The following is a 20,348-nucleotide window of genomic DNA, read 5'->3' on the forward strand; positions in this document are numbered from 1 at the left end:
GTCCGAGTGTGGTGGTCGTGGTGGCCTCTTTACGGTTGAGAAAACAAAGTGAAAGTTAATGTTTGAAATGAGTAATGAGATTCAGGGCACTTGGATCCATCTTTGTTTATTGATCTCTTCATCCCAGTAGCCACATGCTTGCACTAGCAAGACTGGAAATAGATGCAAAAGTGGGGAAAGAAAACCTGTGTGATAAGAAAGTTAAGAACAGACAGACAAGTTTGAAGGGATCTTGCATGTCAGAGGTTCCTGTGTGTATTGGGCAGAACAGAAGGTACTCTGTGAATTCTGGTATTGTCTGAATGCCAGGTTAACCTATTTGGAACAGCAACAGACAGGTTAATGTACTTTGCCAAGAAATTTTCAAGGAGCAGTGAAGCATTTTGAGAACTATTGTCTCTTGTAGTGGACATGGTACCTAAATAGTGCAGTCGCAGCCTAGTTTACACACTGCATGGTATGTAGAGTCAGCGTAAAGTCATTTTTTTTCAGGTTCTTCTACCACCACTGTCTGTAGGGTCAAATGTGTGTGGCTTTGCAAAATTTGAATCTACTGACTTTAATGTACAAAGATGCCCAAATATGTAGTTTTTATAGTGTATATTCTTAGTTGTATTGGCAGAGTAGCTGGCATACATGTGAGCAGGCAGAAGTGGGGGAAATCACTCTGTACGCTTCCTATACAGGAAGCTATTGGACTAGAAACAGAAGAAACTTCTGGCTGAAGTGAATATATATCCACTAATTGGCTCTCGTCAAGCATTGCCAGCTGTCAAATTTAAGCATCGTGGCTTTTGTCGAAGGCCTGTAATCCACCCAGATTATCAATCACAGCACTGCTTGTTTTGCCAGGCTTTGCTCCTCAGTAATTGTTTCTGTCAAGGGGGAATCTCTGCCAGGAGCAGACCCGGCGCCCTGACAGCAGCCGAGCAGGCACAGAAAGTGAGGCTTTGTCATGCCCTTGAACATCGCTTCCTGAAGCACAGTGCAAGACGCCCTCGCAGATTAAAAGAAAGCACTTTCTCTTTGCCATGTTCTCCAGACTTTTTTCCCATCATTTCTAATCGTCGGTTACCACAGTAACAGCACTCAGTGCAGCGTCAGCAGTCTTTTCTGGGGCAGCATTTCATCTTCCCATGGTATTACTTATATTCTCGTTCTCCTTCTCCCTCCTCCTTTTACCTTTACCCTCTGCCTCTTGTATTACTAAATAATAATGTATGTTCAAGCGAGCTCCTTGCTGTCGCTGGCCTCACGGTGCCAGAGAAGGGAACTGCCTGTTGGCCCCGCTGTAAACAGCCACGTCTGCTTTCTGTTTGTGCCTTCACTCGTGCCTCGGCCAGTAGTTTCTAGGGCATTGAAATGGCGGCTTTGTAGGTTTGCTTGAAGGGGAAGGTTCTTTGCCTCACCGAGGGTTTGAGCTTTAAGGTTTATAAAAGTACTTTGGAACTCAGATGGTAAAACAGTGCTTGCTACCCTTTCTTTCTAGACATTCGTAACATTTAAAAAACACTTTATAGACTAATATTTCCCAAGTTCAATCTCAGTTTTCAAAAACCTGTTTCAGTCTATTAGAAATATTCCTCCATTTATTGATTATATTAAAATTTTCATACTATAGTTTTACAGCTTTTTAATTCACTAAAAGTTTGCACAAGTAAATTTAAATTAATTGGATAGTTGCTGACAGCATCTACTGCCATATGTACAGTATCTCTTATTCAAGGATTATGAACTCCTATACTAAGTTATTTAAGCAACGTTGTCCCTGACTAGAAAATCAGGATTGCTGGACAAGTCTAGGTTAGCAGTTGATAGACCCTGTATCCCACTTCTGTAAGTGACAACCAACCTACTTTTGTGTTTGATACCAGTTAAAATTGTTAAGCCTACACTGGGAGGACCAGGCTTGTTAGTGGCATTAAAGAGTTAAGAATACTGGGGGAGCTTGGTTTCTTCAGGAGACTGCACTGGGAAATGTAATTTGGGGCCTAAAAAATAATAATAACGTGAATAGTATTTCTGGACATCAGTGCAGTGTAAATATAGGCACTGTCATTTCACGTCGCAGTTGTACCGTATGGTGGGTTTCTGTAGTTATCGTGGCACAAACCACTGATCTGATAGGCATGGTTTTTCAGTTAAATAAAGAGAATGTATTAGAACAGGTCTTTTTCATACATACAGAGTATTTAAGTATTTATTTCTATGAGACTTCTGTGCTCCAAATTTTACATTGAGAACAATTACCCTCTCTCAGTTTCTGCCAGTCTTTGCACTAGCTGGTGAGTTCGTGAGATAGATGCAAAAGCTCAGGAAGAGCGGTTTAGAAGATCTCAAGATTGCCAATAGTCATTCATTCAAGGAATAAAATTATGGGTGCATCTACTTTTGCTTAACTTCTACAGTTTGTGGGGTAGTTGGGAAGGATCCACACACAACTACTTCCTGTTTGCTGTCCCGTGGCAGGATGTGCCTCGGGTAGAATATTTGAGACTTTCCGATAATCGGTTCTTGTGGCTGGCTTGGCTTGGCATCACTCTTTTGGTATGTGAACTGATGATGCTTAAAGGCTGACCGGAAAATACAGTAAGTTTATGATTACATTTAAATCTTGTAATTTAGACATATTGTTTAGGGAACTCTGAAGTTTTGATTACAGAGAGGATTCCACTTAAACATGTAAATAATCTTGATGAGATAAACCTGTGAGTATATTTTTTGTGAAGAAACAGGAATTTCACACCAACATTTTGGATACAGGAAGATTTTGAATTACTTGTTTGAACTCAGTAAAAATACTGTGATTTTCCATCACAGTTTTTAACCATCCTAACTGACATTTCATTGATTGGATGCAGCTTTTTCTATACTAAATTAATCCTGTTTGTTTGGGCTGTTTTACCTGGCGCTGGAAATTGTCTAGAAGACACACAGAAAGGTAGTGGCAGAAGGCTGAAGCATTTTACCAGCTTTAGTATTGTCTGTACTGTAACTGGCGAGGTGGTAGATGATGCAAGGTGTGTTCCAAAAACGTGTAAGGAGAAGGTGAAGTCAGAGAGAGGAGGTGACCGATTGGTTTCATAAACGAAATACATAGAAGGTTTCAAGTAGATTACAGATTAACAGTTGTAGGACTTAATATGTCAGTGATGTGTTCTTTACTTGAAAGAGGAATGATGGAAAGAATTGTGCACCTAGAAATATATAATGAAAATTAATGTTCTATAAGATAGAATATATTGCATGTTTGGGATTTAACTGTGTTATTTTGGGAGCAACATAATAAATTAGTGCTTTTTTTGCTTGAGAAAAGAAAAATACATAGTCTGCAATAAAGAATTTTAATTCCCACCATCTTAAAAATTGATAATGGAAGAACTAAGTCTCAACTGTACAGAATGAACTTCAGCTTCAGTAAATAGTGAGCTGTTAATGAACAGTGGTCTCAAGTATTTTTGAACTTATGGACTGAAATACCTCTCAGTCTACAGATTTTTTTTTCTCATCCACTGTATTAAGCTCCTTATAATTCTGGAAATAATTTCCCTTTTTGAAACAATCTGATTGAGCCTAGTACAGTACACCATATCTCAGGCTAATTAATAGATAATGGGGGGGAAAATAGAAGTTTCATGTTGCAGTTGGAAATCTAAGATATACGCTGTCAATTAGGACTAGTTTCTTGATACTAACGCTTCACTAATTTACATACCAAATTGTGGAAATTGATAGGGTAGTATATCAGGTGTATGAAAAGGAGACATAGATTTATGAAATTAGGCATCAGTTACTTATGATAGCTTCTGCAAATGGATGAGTGCTGATGGCTGCAGATTCCCCTCAGTTCTGTTACATTCATGGTCTTATTTTCTAAAGAATCCAAGTCTTAAAAAAATTACTATTCATGTTTTGGTGCTGAATAAATTACGCATTTTACTCCTTAGTAAGTACATGCTGTTTTCTACACCCCTTTTCTAACATGAAAAAATAGTCACAACCAAGAAAAAAAAGGTGTGTAGTTTTTCCTTAGAGGTAATGTTTTTGCCACTTGACATTTGTGAATGTGTGTAGGGAGGGGGTGGAGATTTTTCTGCCGGCTGCTAACTTGGGAAGCTGTGAGGAGTCTGGTAACAGCTGCCAGCTCTGAAAGATAAAGATGAGAATCTTTAGGGCAGTTGTGTTCTACTGTCTCTGAGCAGATCTGTACTGAACACAAAATAAGGGAAAGGTTTCTGTTTGCCCTTCATTGCCTGAATGTGGTACCAAAGGTTTGACATTTGGTACCAAGGAATGGTACCAAGAAATGCTTTTAGGGATTAGTCCAAAATTGTGCATAAAGACAAAATAAGTCTCAGACTCAGTGTGATTTTACTTGGCATAATGAAACATTTATCGTGTGGATATAAGATCGATTTGCTGGTCAAGCACCCTCAGTTTCAAATATGAGTAAATTTACCTTTGCAATAATGTGTTGCACAACTTTAGGCTGTCAATAGTATATTAGTGTATATTAGTCTCTCAACTTCCATAAAGCTTTAGTTTCCAAATATATATTAAACTCTGATCACAGTACTGGTGCCTGGGGGAAGTAATGGTCTTTTATCTTGAATACAGCCCTGGTTAAAGTGTATCCATTTTATTAGGGGTTTTGTTCTCTTTGTTTGAGCACAACTTTACAGTCACAGCTCTTAGCCTTTTGTTCTCTCTCTTTCTGTTTACCACCAATTCCAGTCTGTCTTAGTGTGAATACAAATATTTCCTGTAGTTGAGGAAACAAAAAATAAATGGAGCTCTCACCACCGACTCCAGCCAAGAAGTTCTTAGGATCTGAACAACCTAGGTATCTCTTGTTTTTACAATGGATTTTTGGGGGGGGGGGGCACTTAACTTTTTTAAACATTCAATTTCACCATTGTATTACACTTAATCCTTTTAATAGTTTAAGAAATTACTCCTCTCACTTTTTTCACATTAACCTGAAACATAACTGTTGTTTCTGATACCAAGCCAGTGTGCCCTCCATCTCCAAAACACTAGTGGATATAACCTTGGCTTCGCCTCCTTTATTACAGCTAGCAACCCAAGCTTGTGCCAACTGCTGACATTAATGGTGTTGAAAAAATACTAAAAGCAATAAAGTGATCCTTAAGAACACACACCTACCTAAGTTGTTTAAAACTTGGAAGACTGCTCAGGTTTATTTGCTCTGTGGAAATAATAAGTACTGTACCTTCTCCTTCTAGGGGTTTTTTTGTTCTTTTTTTTTAAGGGGAAATACATTTATTTATACACACAGTTCTTCATTATGTACACCTTTCAAGTCTCTTCCAGATCTCTTAGAGAGGCAGGCAAGATACCAGTATGTTCTTCTGGACGGGAAAAAGGATTCACAGATTTCGTGGGAAGGATCCACAGATTGGGAAGTGCAGACTAAGACTAGTTCCTTATTGTCCATCTCTATCGTTTTCATCGCTATCAGATGATGAAAAGATTTCTTCATGTCTCTTCCTCCTCTCTTCCGCCCTTTCCTGATTACCAAAACTAGCTAGTGCTTCTCCATTGTCAGCCAGCAATCTAGTTTATGTTACAAAGAGGGCTTAAAAAATATGAAGACTTCCTTGTTTCCTCCTAGGTCTTCTAGTTGCAAATATGTCAGTTTAGGTTGCCCCTGCCCTTCTATTCATTCATCCCTACTTCTTCCTCTGCTTTGTCAGGGCTCTTTAACATGTGGCATCACCTAAGTTTGATGACTTTGCAGTAAAAGGATTGTTAAGGAAAAAACACCGGAGGTATGACTGCCTGTTCTTTTATCTTGTTCCACAACCTTTTTTCTTTTGGTGGTTCTATAGCGGAGGTGGAGTTTTCTAAGGTTTTTTCCTAAGCTTTACAGTGTGCTCTATGGTGCCCATTGAGTGGGCCTCTACCATATGTAATGGCATAATATAATGTAAGTCACAGAAGGGCAACAGGTTAGGAATAGAGCAGGCAATGATGGGAATACTGTCTGAAATGCAGACACATTAGAGAAATTCATCTGACCAATCTGGCACATCTCGACACGTTGCGTGCCTGTAGAAAGGAAAAGAACTTCTTTCCTTGTTAAGAATAATTTTGGCACAAATACAGTAGAAAACCTGAATGTTTCTTCAGTCTCTCCAGCTAGTACTCTTATCTAAACTTTGATGCAGACTTAAAAGAAAAGATCAACCTCTGCAGGAAGAAAAAGGGAAAAAAAAGACTTGGTTTATTGTGATCGTCCTTGCTTGTGTACTGCATGCAAGAGTGGGGCAAGTGGCCAGGAATCATCTGTCCAACTCTGTACTGCACATATGCTGCTGTGTGCTCGGGCAGGAATCCTGCCTCTGTGGACCAAACACAGGGACAGTGTGGATGGACAGGAATCCTGTGTCTGCAGACCACACGCACAGATGGTGAGGACAGACAGGAATGTAATGTTTGTACGGATCTTATGCAGCAGGGCTCTTCTACGTGGATGTCAACCCTAATAATTGCCCATACGGAGAAAATTCTTAGCTTTAATTTAGTTTGGGGTTGCAAAGCTCTGTTGGTTGTCAAAGGAAATGCCCTTTCAACTCTTCCCTCCAGCAGTTACCATGGAGGATTTCGCCTAGATTCAAAGATGAAAGTGAGGCAGAAAAAGAATAATATCGGGTTTCTTCTTCTTTTATATGCAACAGCTTTAAAATCAATTTCAGAACATATATAAATATGCATAAATAGTCTTGAGGTTTCGCTGTGGGGTTTTTTTGTTTTGTTTTGTTTTGTTTTAAGTTGCTATCAACACTGTTTATATCATGTAGACACAGACACATTCGTGTATACACCCAGAGCTGGGTTCTGGGCAGTTACAGACAGCCTGTGTTGAGATGATACTGAGCAGCTCACATCACTTTAGCATCTAGGAATTTGTATCTGTACATAACTACTTTTTTTGCCAAGAACAGCATGTATAGAGGAGGGTTGCTATTAACAACTCTTTGAAGCTGCAGGCAAATGCAATTGAATTGATGAGTCATATAACAATAAAAATATGGAAGGCTAGAAGAGCTGTGGTAAAAACATTGGTATATACCTTCCAAAAATCAATATACCTGGATAAAGGTATTATTATACTTCTTATTGTGAAGACGCAGTCACAATAGACAAAGATTTGAAAATGTCTAGATTACATCAACTAGGAAAGGTGTATGTAGATACACCTGAGCAGATGGCCTGCAAATGCTTTTGTCAAAGCAAAGGATCATTACTTGGTTTTAAGATTTTACAATAGCATCTTGTATATAAATGCAATACAATGCATCTTGTATATAAATTCCTAGATGAGATTTTGCCAATCAGCTTTCATAGGTATCATTGGACTGAGAAACTTTTTGATTTCAGACTACGAGAAAGACTAAGAGAGAAAAGCGGAGTGACTAAGGCAGTTGCATTATACAGGCAGCTTTGTGAAGTTGAACATATGCAAGTGGATTTATTTTGGAAAGGAGAACCAAACAGAATAACAAAGGAAAGAGGGACAGAGCAAGGTAGACAAGAGTAAGATGAGCAGGGTGTGGAGTGAAGCTGAAGTGAAAAGGGAAGGGGAAATTTCAAGTAAATAGTCATAACAAAACAGAAAGAGTCCCATCAACTATGTCAAACAAAGCTTGTTCTGTTTTTGATGGAAATACTTGCCTGTTCTATGGGATACAATTGTAGGTAATCTAGGGGTTTTGCCTTCAGATATTTATAGATTTTGTAAGACTAACCTTATCTCTGGTGCTTAATGTTGGTGCTTAAATTGCATAACTTTAAAGTAATCACAGGATCATTATGATGTTGGAATGCATTTCCAGCCTTAGCATAACCTGAGATATCTTTTACATTTTACTTTATAAAACACATGTATCACCAACCTATCAAAGTTTTTAGGGGGTGTTCATGCTCCAAAGTACATTGCAGCTTGTTTTTCTCACCACCTTTTTGTCTTTGTTTTTCTCTCAATTGGTAAAATATAAGATGAAATTTTTAGCTTGGGCCCACAAACACACCATGAGAGGGGAAAAATGCACAAGGGGAGAAGTATGATCGAGAGTTTTCAACAGTTTGAGTAATGAGGACCATGACAAAGACTGATATTTCCTTCCACGTTATTACAGAAGTAGCGTTTTGCTTTTGTGTTCAAATGAGTTGTACTTGGTGGTTTGTAATCTACTTTGATAAAGAGACTGAATAAACTGTATATATTAAACGTTCAGCAGACACATGAACTAAACATGAGAGGCGTGCTGCTGTTCACTTGAGAATTTGTAGCAATTTGGCCTCACAGAATCGTAAAGGCAGGCATGGAGCGCAGTATCAGAAAACTCCACCTCTGTGCAGCATTTAATGCAAGGTTATATTGAGACACTACATCCAAACTCTTACAACTTGAACAAAACATGATAGTTCGTACCAGCTTTTATACTAAAGTCCGAAGAAGAAGACTTTAAATGGCAGTGCTATCCATCTGCTTAGCCGAGCTGTAGTTCCCACCAAGTAACTTTTCAATTTATTGACCATTTTCAACCAAATTTGACAGAGGGAAAGAAGTCTCAAAGATTGTGTAACTTACAGGAACTTAATTAACATCCACAGCTGGGTAGAGGCGAAAAAAGCCCAAAGTAGTGCTCCCACACAGGGAAAGGCAAGAAGGATTGAGCCGTGATATATTTTGTTTGGCTGTAGCATACGCGTATGGCTGGCCATTCAGAACATATATACTTTCACACTGGTCCCAGCTGACTCTTGCCTGGAGACACCATGGGGGAGGCAAGCTGGAGAAAGAGATTATTACAGGGTTGAAGGCCATGCTTAGAAGACGTAGAATACAAATCCAAAGCACGCGGATTTCATTAGCCAGCATAAAATGGGTAATAAAGTGGACTCCTATGCTCTTCAAGGGTAGCCATGCTGTCTGCAAAAGAAATCAGTTCTTAACTGATGGAAGGAGTAACGAAGACGGCACAATAGATGGAGAGTGGATGTAGCAGCGTGATTTAGCAAAAACCAGTTGCTGTTAAGCTAATTTAAATAAATGAGTCTTTACTACTTTCAGGGCATGTGACAGCAGAGGATGCTGATCGTGTATTCTCCGGCAGGGAATTCTGCAGTAAGGCCCTTCTCTGCTGTGGTGTGGAACTGCACCGCAGGGCAGGCTCATAACACAAAAACTACGTACCTGCTTTCTTTAAACCTGGAGTGTAAAGGTTTTATACGCTTACTACTGGAAGGTAAACATAATCAGTTCTCTTACTTCATCTTAAGAATTAAAACAGCAACAAAATTTTGCTTGCTGTTGCTGTCTTCAGATCAATTTCAATAAATAATTTTTTGGGGTTTGTGTCGTGTGAGGGATCCAGGATTCTTTGAGGCTGTTGTCACAGGATACCATTTGTCCTTTTGATCTTGCCTGAAAGTTTTTTTTTATGAATAGGCCACCCAGTCAGTATAAATTAGGTTTACAATATGGTGGTAAACGTTCTCAGAGTCCAGCCCTTGCTCAGAAATCTTTGAGATACAGGAAAACACACCTTACTGATCTTTCTACTGAAGACCTTTACACGTGGTAGGAAAGATGCCGAAGAACTAACATACTTGGTTTGCTTCTGAGTAGTTAGCCATGAGAGAAGGAAAGATTTTTTTCAATTTTTTTTTTTTTTTTTTAGTTTTCCTTTTAAATCAGGGACTGTGCAGATTCTAGCTTTTGTGAACAAAATAAGATAAAAGGCAGTTCTGTTACCATTGATCAGTCAGTCTTAAACACAGCTTGATGTATCTCTAAAGAGAGTACAAGAGAGCTAAAGAACACATGCTATAATGTTCATGTGGTATAACATAATAAGGAATCGCAAACACAAGATCTGATTTGGGTTGTCTTTTGTGTCGCTAGTTTTCTCTGTACAGGATTCAGAGCAATAGATTTCAATAAACTTTGTCAGCAGGCAAACTTGTAGTTAGCTATTTGTTCATCTTCTAAGGAACTAATAAAGCTCCAAAAGCTTTATACGTATTCCTGTACAGCAAAAATTTCAGTTCAAAGTTAGTTTTTTAAATCCGTCCACATATATCTATATATGTCAAGCCTCACAGAGAACTCCAGGTCTAAATGATCTGCCTCCTTCAGTTTCGTTCAAAGGATTTTGAATACAAATTCTCCAGAATGAAGTTTCTCTGTAATTATCACATGTAGGGAGACGAGCAGAAAAATGAAATAATTAAACACAGAAACCAAGTGGGCTGATAAGGTCTTTCACTTTATAATGTAACATTGTTGTAACATTGCCAACAGTCGATGCAGAAGCCGGTATCCCAGGTAGAACCTGTGTTAAACCCTGCAGGCTTTGACAAAGCCCAGCAGCGGCACGCTGCGCGTGCTCTTTGTTGGGCTCACAAAAGCACGGGCTCCAGGATGCACAGAACCGTAGTAACCAGAATGGTTTTCACATCTCTGCAGCTGAACATTGTGTGTGTTTGCTGCTAACAGAGAAATCTCAGTTGCTGATCTTAAACGTAGCAAAAGGAAAGACAGACCTAACGATGTGTCTTTTAAACCTTACAAACAAAAACGACAACTCAGCATGTACCATCTCTTTACAAATTTGAAAAATCTCTCCCGGATCATTAAATATCATGAATGGGAAGGGGACGTAGAGTAAAATACTTAATCTTCCAGAGACCCTGTGCTCAAGGTAGGTATATCTATACTCAATGTAGTTACGCAGGACATCACATTCTAGTAACAGGTGAGAAGGGCTTATTCTTTCTGTGTTTCTGACAGCCAGATTCCAGCAGGGAACTGCTTGGATATTTACAGGGAGGATGGCTCACTGCGTGTTTTCAGCAAATAGAAAAGGACTATATGAAAGTCTTTGCAAGAACATACTTTTCGGAGATACTGGATTTGGCTTATGAGTTAGGAAAAAAAAAATCTTCTGAGTTTCTCACTATATTTCTATGTTGTTAGTGGTGAAAAGGTTTCTAAACCTTTGTTCCATTTGCATGTGTGTGCTTCCAGTGAAACATTCAACTCAAATTGAAGTGGGATAACTCCTTTAATTCACTGACATGCTGTCTCCGCCACATACCCATTTGTCACAAGTACAGTCACTATATTAATGTTTACTTAATGTGGGGCTTTTTAAACTCGACATTAAAGGATTAATAAAGCTTGTTTAGACTGGTTAGAAAAGCCAGAAATTACCCTACTCAAGTATTTCTAAAAAAATGAGAAAATAGTCACTGATGTCATGGTTTCCGCTGGGTTGCATGGTGGAGAAACAGATTTGATGCAAACTCTTTGAGTAAGTTGCTGCAATGTGAGTATGAAGCAAACTAGATGAATATAGCGAACGCACAGCTTATGAGCTAGTATCTGCTGTTTATTAGAGGTCCTGTCTAGAGATACAGAAATGTGCTAATCCTACAAATAAAATTTGGTTTCAAAAACTTACGGGGGTAATGGGTACCAGAGGACTAGCTGTCCTGCAGAAATGCTTAAGAAAGGTATGTATTCTCATTATAACATACAACTTAGTGCAAGCTTTCAAATAAAAACATTCTCTAAAATACATTATAAACAATGTCTGTAGTTAAATCTGTGAGTTTCAAATTTATAGGTGGAATTCCACTATAAATTTCTTGTCAGACCTGGACAGGACTCCTCTAGCTTTTACCATCTATGTTCCAGAATATGTCTCTGACTTTCCCCTACACTTTGTGGATCAGCATCAGTTCTGTTTTTCCTCATATAATAATTTAACTGTGATAAAAATCTATTAAATATTTGGTCTTTAGGGTGGAGGTGCACAAACAAGCTACCAGTGTAGTCTGCAGTGAACATAAAATAACTTACTTTTAGGAACCTCCAGGTGAGAGTGTACTTTGAAGCAGTACATCCATGAAGGAGAAACTTAGTGCTTCTTAAACAAAATTCACCGTAGCTACAGTTTTGGTAACTAAAATATTATACAAGTGCTGTTTGGAATGAAAGTTTTCAGGTGTTGGCTGCATTAGAAATAGTCTACTCCATGGTAATTTCCTTGTTTACCCAAACATTTAGTGATTATAGAATACAGGCAGAAGTAAACTATATGATAACCAGAAAAAGCATGGTGAAAATAAAGGAAAAACCATGCAGGACCACGAAACAACAGAAGAAAAGAGAGCACATTTAAAAGAAGTGCTGTAGCTGACCATTCACATTTATTATTAAAACCAGTTTATCTCATATTTTCTCCTGGTGCTTTCTTCTTTTAATAGAACTGCCTGCTTTGGCAAGGGATAGGGCTGAGGCCAGGGTTAAATAACGACGAGAAGCAAGAAGGGCATTAAGGATAAGTGTATCAGAGAGGCAAAAGGACAATTGCAGAAGTTCTGGAGCAGAGGGAAAGGGAGGGTGGGCAAGATCTGAGTATAGTCTAAGATCTAGAGTATAGCAAGATCTAGAGTATAGTCTAATATATAACTGGAGCAAGTTGGGGGTTTTTTTAGCTACAATACCCTTGCAATGTTATGCTTTAGACCTGCGGTTCACAGTCTTTGGTCTGCAGACCTGTTGTGGCAAGTTCTCCGCAGCCATTCCTGGCTTTCAGTTAGGAGCTTGAGAGTGCGCAGTGGCTCTTCAGTAATTTTGAGGATTGACACTAGTCTGAAGGGTCTGGGACTGTTCTTTTGCACGGTGATTATTGGGAGACTGAAGAGCCATGGTAAGGGCTTTGACAAGGTGTGGGATTTTGGGGAGAGCAGTGATTGGAGGGCAAGGAGAAGGGTTACAAAATCTGTTCTGTGAAAAAAAAAAAGAAACCTCCTGGGAAAAAATCAAGAAACTTACTGAGTTGTGGAGTTTTGTCCTGTTTTTTTTTTCATTCTAGCATTTTATCTGTATATGCATGAAGAAGCTACCTGTAATGGTGTGTAGTATTTTTTAAGCAAAATTTGCATCTGGCATCCAGTTCTCATCATCACTAGTTCTGCTTACAAGCTCTGGAGGTTTTAGACAAAAACACTCCTGACACAACCGATTTGTCTGCACTGCTCATTTATTTTCTCACAGGACACAGTGGTTAAACCACTTTGTTGTTCATACTTTTTGCCATGATGTAGAAATGTTTGCCCTAGGATCTGAGCCATAACCTCATAAGGTGGGAGAGGATTGTATAATAGCACCATGACAAAGCAGTTCAGAACTGCAGGATGTTGGAGTGGTTCCCCACAGTAAAGTAAACTGTTTAAATCATTGCAACAGCCATATGCTCTAGAAATTTCTATGCTTTTGAACATTTTTTTTCCGGAGAGGAGCAGTAGGAGAGAAACTGAGTTCATGTATTTCCAATTATTTTAAAAATTTGCAATTAGAAGTTCATCAGTGAGTGTTCCAGTCCTAAGAAGAAGGTTTTTTTCTATACCATGTTTGGTATAGAGAATTAGAAAAATAACATTATATTATATTATATATTTGCAACACTGCTTGGAATTTTAATGTTGGAAAATAATTTTTAGTGCTATCCATCAGGAAATAAACTGCTTTTCTTCCTTCTCTTGATTTTTGCCTAATTCCAACAATATATGTGTAAATTAGTTCATGTAGTGAAATCAGAATAACCATTTTGGTGTTTTCTTGCCAAGACTTGTATATCACAAATACGTACTTTTAAATTAACAATAGAAGCAGTGGAAGGTCAGGTGGGATTAAAAGGGGAATATAGAAGATGTCTTTCTAGGTTAACTGATGCTGTATGATTGTCATCATCAGGATGCTGCAGAGATTGTTCTGGATTAAAATGTTCAAAAGGCTGTAATGGAGCTAAGCAGCTAAATCATATTTAGCAAGTCGGAAGAATTTTGGAACTTACCTCCCTCTTCTTTTGCAAACTCAAGTCTTGATAGCTCTAAAATTATATGCCGGTGAAAAGCCCACATAATAATTGCAGCATATTTTAGATTGGAGTGGCCCACTGCGCCCAACCACCTGCTGAGAGCATCTCTAGCTAGAGCAGCTTGCTGAAGGCCTTGTCCAGTCACACGTTCAGTATCTGCAAGGATGAAGATGCTGCAGCCTCTTTAGCAGTCTGTTCTGGTGTTTGATCAGCTTCATTATTAAATGAATTTTCCTGATCTCTAATGAGAATTTTCTGTGTTCTGATTTACATCCGTCGTCTCTTGTCCTATCCCCTCCAGAAAGAGTGTGACTTCCTCTTCTCTATTTCCTTCTATCAAGTAATTAAAGAAGTCTCCTCTTTTTCAGACTAAACCAGCCCAATTCTCTCAGACTCTTCTCATACCTCCTGCCAAGTATTGAGAGTAGGTTATCCTACTTGAAGTTAAGTGACAAAGTACACCGCCTCTTCAATTCCACTGCAGAATTTTCTGTGAGGGATACTGTGCTTTAAATGTTTGGATCTTTATATTCTCCTCCTGTCTTAGCGCTAACATAGTTTTTTTCGTGCAATATCATAAAACTTTCTAATTTTCGATTAGACATTCTTCAGTTCCTCTCTCTGCCTCTCTCTGGGAAGAGCTACTTTTTCTCTCAGAAAAGTTAATGTGCTATACTAACATTGTGCTAAACTTCTGCTTTGTTTTTTTTTTTTTCCACGTACACACTGAAAGTCATGTAAGAAGTTATTATTTATTATCAAAATAAAAAATTTCCAAAGCAATGTGAAATCATTTAAAATCAGTAGCTCTCACTGCAAAGAAGAAATTGTTAACGAGCCAACCTTAAATATAATAAAATAATAAATATTGAGAAAGCGCCTTTACAATAAGCTGGTTGTTTAAGTATCAGTCATGTTTCAACTAGTCATTTATGAATGGTGAGTCAGACTTGGAATTCAAAGCTTGTTTGACAAAACAGAGCAAACAATATAAAGATTTTGTATGATTAAATTGCTTATTGCTTAAGCTCAATTTATTATTAGCTTTTGTTAAATTAATCCAAAATAAAATCAAAGCCAGATTCAATCCCTGGACCTTCTCTGTAATGATCTGAGTACAGTCAAGTAGAATCTGCATTCTCTAGCCTCGAGATGCTCATTAAAATTAGAGTTTTCAGTGAGAAACCATGCAGTTATGAGGGAATTGAATCAACAGCTGGCATTTTTACAGTGAGCTTTGAGCTCACTGTAAAAGACATTTAATTTTTAAGACATTTAATTTTAGTGCATCTCTGATGATTTAATATGTCTAGCTATACATAATTTACAGCGTATCATATCTAACATAGGTCTGGCTAGCCTTTTTATTTTTTTGGAATCCAAGGATTTCATAAAGCTCAAAATGGGACTTTGTCTACCTTATGAGCTGGGAGGAGAAATGCCATCCCTCCATTCCAGTGATCAAGCATTGGAACAGGCTGCCCAGGGAGGTGGTGGAGTCACCATCACTGGAAGTGTTCAAAAAACGTGTGGATGTGGCGCTTTGGGACGTGGTTTAAGGGGCATGGTGGTGTTAACGGTTGGACTTGATGATCTTGAAGGTCCTTTCCAACCTTAATGATTCTGTGATTTTGGGTCTGCTCCAGGTGTGAGTGCCCAATGACAGTGGCACCCAGATAACTTGAAGTGAAGCAGCTGACGCAGGGACGGCAGTTCACTTTGCAAGACCCTCGACCCAGCTCTTTCATAGTCCCCTCTAGGCTACTCCTAGAGTGTCGTTGCTGCCTGAATGGTCTTTGTAAGCCCTGCTGGGGAGGTGGGACATTTTGCCCAGCTGGATTTCTATCCTTGTCTATGTGGGTGTGTTTGTGGGTGCTTGGGGACCTCATTTCAGGATAGTATGTTGAAAGGGTTTTATCTCACTAACGCTGTCCTTTGCAGACAAAATCGTGTAGTATATTTTAATGTTCATTGCAATTGCTTCCCTGGAATGGTAATGTTAAGGTCAAGTACTTCATTTATTCTTACACAACTTATTTTATATTTTGTGTTTATAAAATTATATATCCTCTGGAACTTTAAATTTCCAGAGAAGTTGAAGAAAAGCTAAGAAACTTGTTTCATATTTTGCTAATTCTTTGCTTGACCGTAGGCAGTTTTAATTTTATACAACTTTATTATGTCATCTTTTCTTCCCGAAAACTTATTTATTAACTTTTTAATTTCCTCACAGGAAAACTTTTCTATCGTTTACATTTTTCTGACCAGTCTCAGAATTTTCCTACTCTTTGGTATACCAATTGAAAATGGATGGAATTCTGAAGTAATAACCTATTTTCACATTGTTTACTTTTTTTTTTAAAACTGATTTCTTTTTTGGGTTTTTTTGGTTTTTTTAACTGACTTGGGGACATCTAATTGATGTTTTCATTGAATTTTTCTCCAAATTGGTGTTTGAACCTTAATCCCAAGGATTTATAAGAAGAAATTAGTTTCTTTGTACACACACGTACAGCACAAGTTTTAGTAGGTACATGTCAGATGAGCCACTTAATTTCAAAAGTAATTTAGCCTCAAGGTGAAGTGGTTGGAATGTGTCTCCCAGTTTTTACCAGTTCTCTGCAATAGTACCTACTAATGTTTTATGCATGTGTCATATTTTTTTCTGTGTATGGATTTTGGATACACAGGATAGCATAAATACCGTATTTCCTTTAGTCCCTATGATCACATTAGAAGGTGGACTGAGATCCTTCTTTTTTGTTTTTTTAATAGACTCAGAACCGCATGAAGCTGATGGCTGACAACTATGAGGATGACCACCTCAAATCCTCATCCCATTCCAACCAAACCAACCACAAGCCCTCCCCTGACCAGGTAACGTGTGTATCTCTTTTTTTTTTTTGCTTTTAAAGTAATTTTTACTATGGGGGCTGATTATTTTGACATGTATGTAATTTTGCCTGACATGTTTGCAGTACCTTGGAACAAAAATAGCATTCCAGAGTGCAGTTGTAAACCAGAAATGGATGTTGCTGTTGTGTCAGCTCCTTGAAAACTCCTGAAATGCGAACAAACAGTTCCCAGTACCAAGCTGTTATTAAGTGGGTGGAGAAGAGGGGGCAGGCAATGAAAGGGAAGAAAGAAATGTCACTCTCTTAAAATGCAAGACTGGAGTCCTGTCTGGCATATTCAGACTTTAGTAACTCAGGTTTACTGCTTGAGTGTGTGGAGTGTCCAGGACTGTTTCTTGTCTTCAGTAGCAGGAAATCATGCTCCAGGATCAGCTTTCTGATCTATGGATTGCATGTGAGCAGTTCCCTTCATTTCCCATGAGGAAATCCTGGCCTCTGTGCCAAATGAGCACAGACTGCTCCCTCACAAACTCAATGGGCCGTGAACGGAAGGAAAATCAATTTACCATCTCCAAGGCAGTGAGGAGCCTCCTGTGTCATTTACAAAGCACAGCCGTGTGCTTGATAAGTATCAGAGAGATTACCTATCCCTTGGGTAGCACAGAAAATGCCAACATAATTGCATGTCCCATGTTGTAATCTCATCCCTTCCAGTTTAATTAAAATATTAGCAATCATTAATCACTGACTTGACAAAGTGAAGGAATGTTTGGCACTCCTCTTTGCCCTCTGGCTCATCTAGAAATTGTTGAGATTTGAAGGAAGGCATCTCAATCTAGCCCTTTAAGCACCAACCTAGTGATATGCAGAAATTACGAGTGAGGCATGAGAGGAAAATGGCAAAAAATAATTACATATTCACCTTGCAAAAATAGATCTTTAAAAATCTCTTTTCATGTCTGTATCAGAAAACAAGAAGGGGTATATACACAAAACAGAAAATTTCTTACTTTCAGAGCAACTTCTTTTTGCATCTTGTTTTAATACCCTCCTCCAGATGATAAAGAACGAACCGTAAATTGACTGGCTTGAATTTTCTGCAATGTTTTTGGAAAATGTTGGTCTTACCTTCTTCGGGAAAGTGCAATTATTAATAGTGCAAATTAATTGTCTCTCCTAATCTTGATTTGGAGGAAATGTTAGAATATCTGTTGTTTCTACACTGTGAGTCTATAGTGAAATGAAGCCATTTCCAGAAAGTAACTGTAGTACATGCTTGCAAATGAATGCAGCATAGCATTGACGGATGAAATAAAAGGATAAAATGTAAAGAAAAGATAAAATTTAAACATTTAAGGAAGTTCTTGCAGAGACCTAACAGGGAAGAGCAGTAGGGAGGAGAGGGTGGGAGAAGGGTCTGATGGCACTTTCCCTTTGCTTAGGGGCATTTTAAAAGCTGACAAAGCCTACAAGAGAGCAAAGCAAGCTGTACCTCAAAGTGGCTCAAGATGTTACATAAGGAATTAAACACGTTTTACTACTATTTGTACTTATGTGCTTTAAATACTAACCAACTCTTTATTCCATTCCCATGCTGCCGTGGGACTTTTCTCCCATTGCCGCCTCTGCACCGCTAGGATGAGGAGGAGGGTATTTGGGCATAACCAGTCAGATGCTCTTAGTTCAGCCATTTTGTTCAGAACGGTGAGAATCAACTTTTCTTGCCAATAGAAAAGTTTCCAACAGTCACTCTCATATCTCGCTCCCGTGTGCTTTGTGAAACCTGGTTGTGCTCCTTCCCCCTTGCTTGCACAGTCTCTGCATGAGGGTGTTTCTCGTGTGTAGTTTGTGATTTTCTTCTTCTAATCATCATGTCATTGTGGGGAGAACTTTCCAGGGCATGTAATTGAGTTTCTATGCAAAGCAAACTGTTACCGTGTACGAGAGAACAGGAAATGTCTCTCATATCATTTATCATTGACTTCATGGAGGAAATGTTTTCAGTCAGATTCTTTTTCAAAGTAGTTTGCACTGTAGCCAAATCTATGTATGCTTTTTCAATTCTGGTTAATAAAGAATTTGCTCAGAGATAATGTTCCTCCTGAAGATAATGTTCCTTCTGAAGGTTTTAAGCATGTTGAGATCTGCTGTCGAGATTGCTGCCGTGCATGCTGACCTAACTAGTCACAGATACTTATCAGGTCAGAATAGATAATTCTTGATATGGACTAAGAATATAATTTTTCTGTAAACTTGAAGGCAAAGAGGAATATCCCCTCTTCCTTCCCTTCTCTATTCCATCTCCATCGTTCTCTCAAAACAATGGGGGAGAAATTGGTAGCTATTTGTCATTTAAAGTACGTTTTGTTTCTCTGTGTCTGTGCCCACAATTTCCTCTTTTCTGCCATCAAATTGTCTCCACAATAACCCCCATTTCCAGATGAGAAGGCAGTACACAGGACAGAGCCCTTCTCCTCACACCTGTTCTCTAGCAAAGAAGAAAACATCCTTTACTGACCAGGAGCCTTGATATAGAGCTACCAAAGTCAAATATCAATTACTATGCTACAGTACATAGGAATCTTTTATGCCATGTAGTATCAGTAGTTTTAAAGCAGAATAAATTTATTTGAAGTATTTAAAGTATTTTAAAGGATTGAGATGCAATGATAATATTTTTAAAAATTATGTGAATGTTTTTTTTCTTCACTTAACCTTTTAAGAAAAAATATTTCACATGAGTTTCTTTGCATTTTTTTCTCAAAATTTGATTTTTCCATCTCAATTATTTGAAACGAAGGTCTTCTGAAAAATTCTGTGGAAATTTTAAACCCTTACATTTATGAAAATTATTACTTTATATTAGATTTGTAAAACATTCATGAAAGAATAAGCTACACTCTCATCTCTTTGCACTTGCTCAATTAACGGCAGACTTTCATGTCTGTCTGACTGTATAGATCAGATCCCTCTTTTCAAGTCAACATCTGAAAAATTTAATCCAACTGTGGCAGTGTCAAACTTGAATTTCATGCCTTGGGGTTTGAACTCAGAAAATCTCTTTAGTGGAAAAATTGATGAAATGCTTCCTTAATTTACACTCGCTGTTGATTTCCCATTCTTTTTCAATCACCACTCTTGAAATGGTTGTGTGTTAGTGTATGAAGTTTTAGATACAATGCTTATAAAGATCTGCTGAAGCATGGCAATTAAACAGGAAAGATCAGGTAAGTAAGTGATGAAAAGGAAGAAGACGCTCACTATGAAGGTAGGAATAATTCTGATTTTCATTCTAGAGCAAACATAGAGGTTGTGTAGAAAACACCGACAGAAAGGTCTTTCTCTTTTCCTCTCCCATCTGCTGATACATTTATGAATGCAGCTGTGCTAAGAGTATGGTTTCTCTTAAGTTTACTGAATTAATGGGTGGTTCACATTAAATACAGTGTATCTCTCCACTTGAGGCATTTTCCTCAGGAAAGCATGTTACAGAATATCCTAGCCAAAATAATGAGGCAGCCAGCATCCTTGCCTCACATGTGTCTCATCTGAGAAACATGTCAGCCTCAAGATT

The 20,348-nt window shown here is 38.3% G+C and overlaps 1 protein-coding gene across 2 annotated transcripts in view; it reads left to right on the plus strand.

The window, feature by feature from the left end:
- ERC1 (ELKS/RAB6-interacting/CAST family member 1) overlaps positions 1-20,348 on the plus strand; it is a gene marked incomplete at its 5' end in the record, with an annotated part of 295,446 nt that overhangs the window by 249,222 nt on the left and 25,876 nt on the right. For both annotated transcript variants that reach the window (XM_082013315.1, XM_082013316.1), the window contains one exon: positions 16,695-16,796. In XM_082013315.1, the coding sequence (XP_081869441.1) occupies positions 16,695-16,796 (102 nt within the window). The remainder of the gene's footprint in view (positions 1-16,694; positions 16,797-20,348) is intronic.

Source organism: Phaethon aethereus (genome assembly GCF_964289735.1).
Source record: "Phaethon aethereus genome assembly, chromosome: 1".
In the NCBI taxonomy this organism is placed as follows: domain Eukaryota; kingdom Metazoa; phylum Chordata; class Aves; order Phaethontiformes; family Phaethontidae; genus Phaethon; species Phaethon aethereus.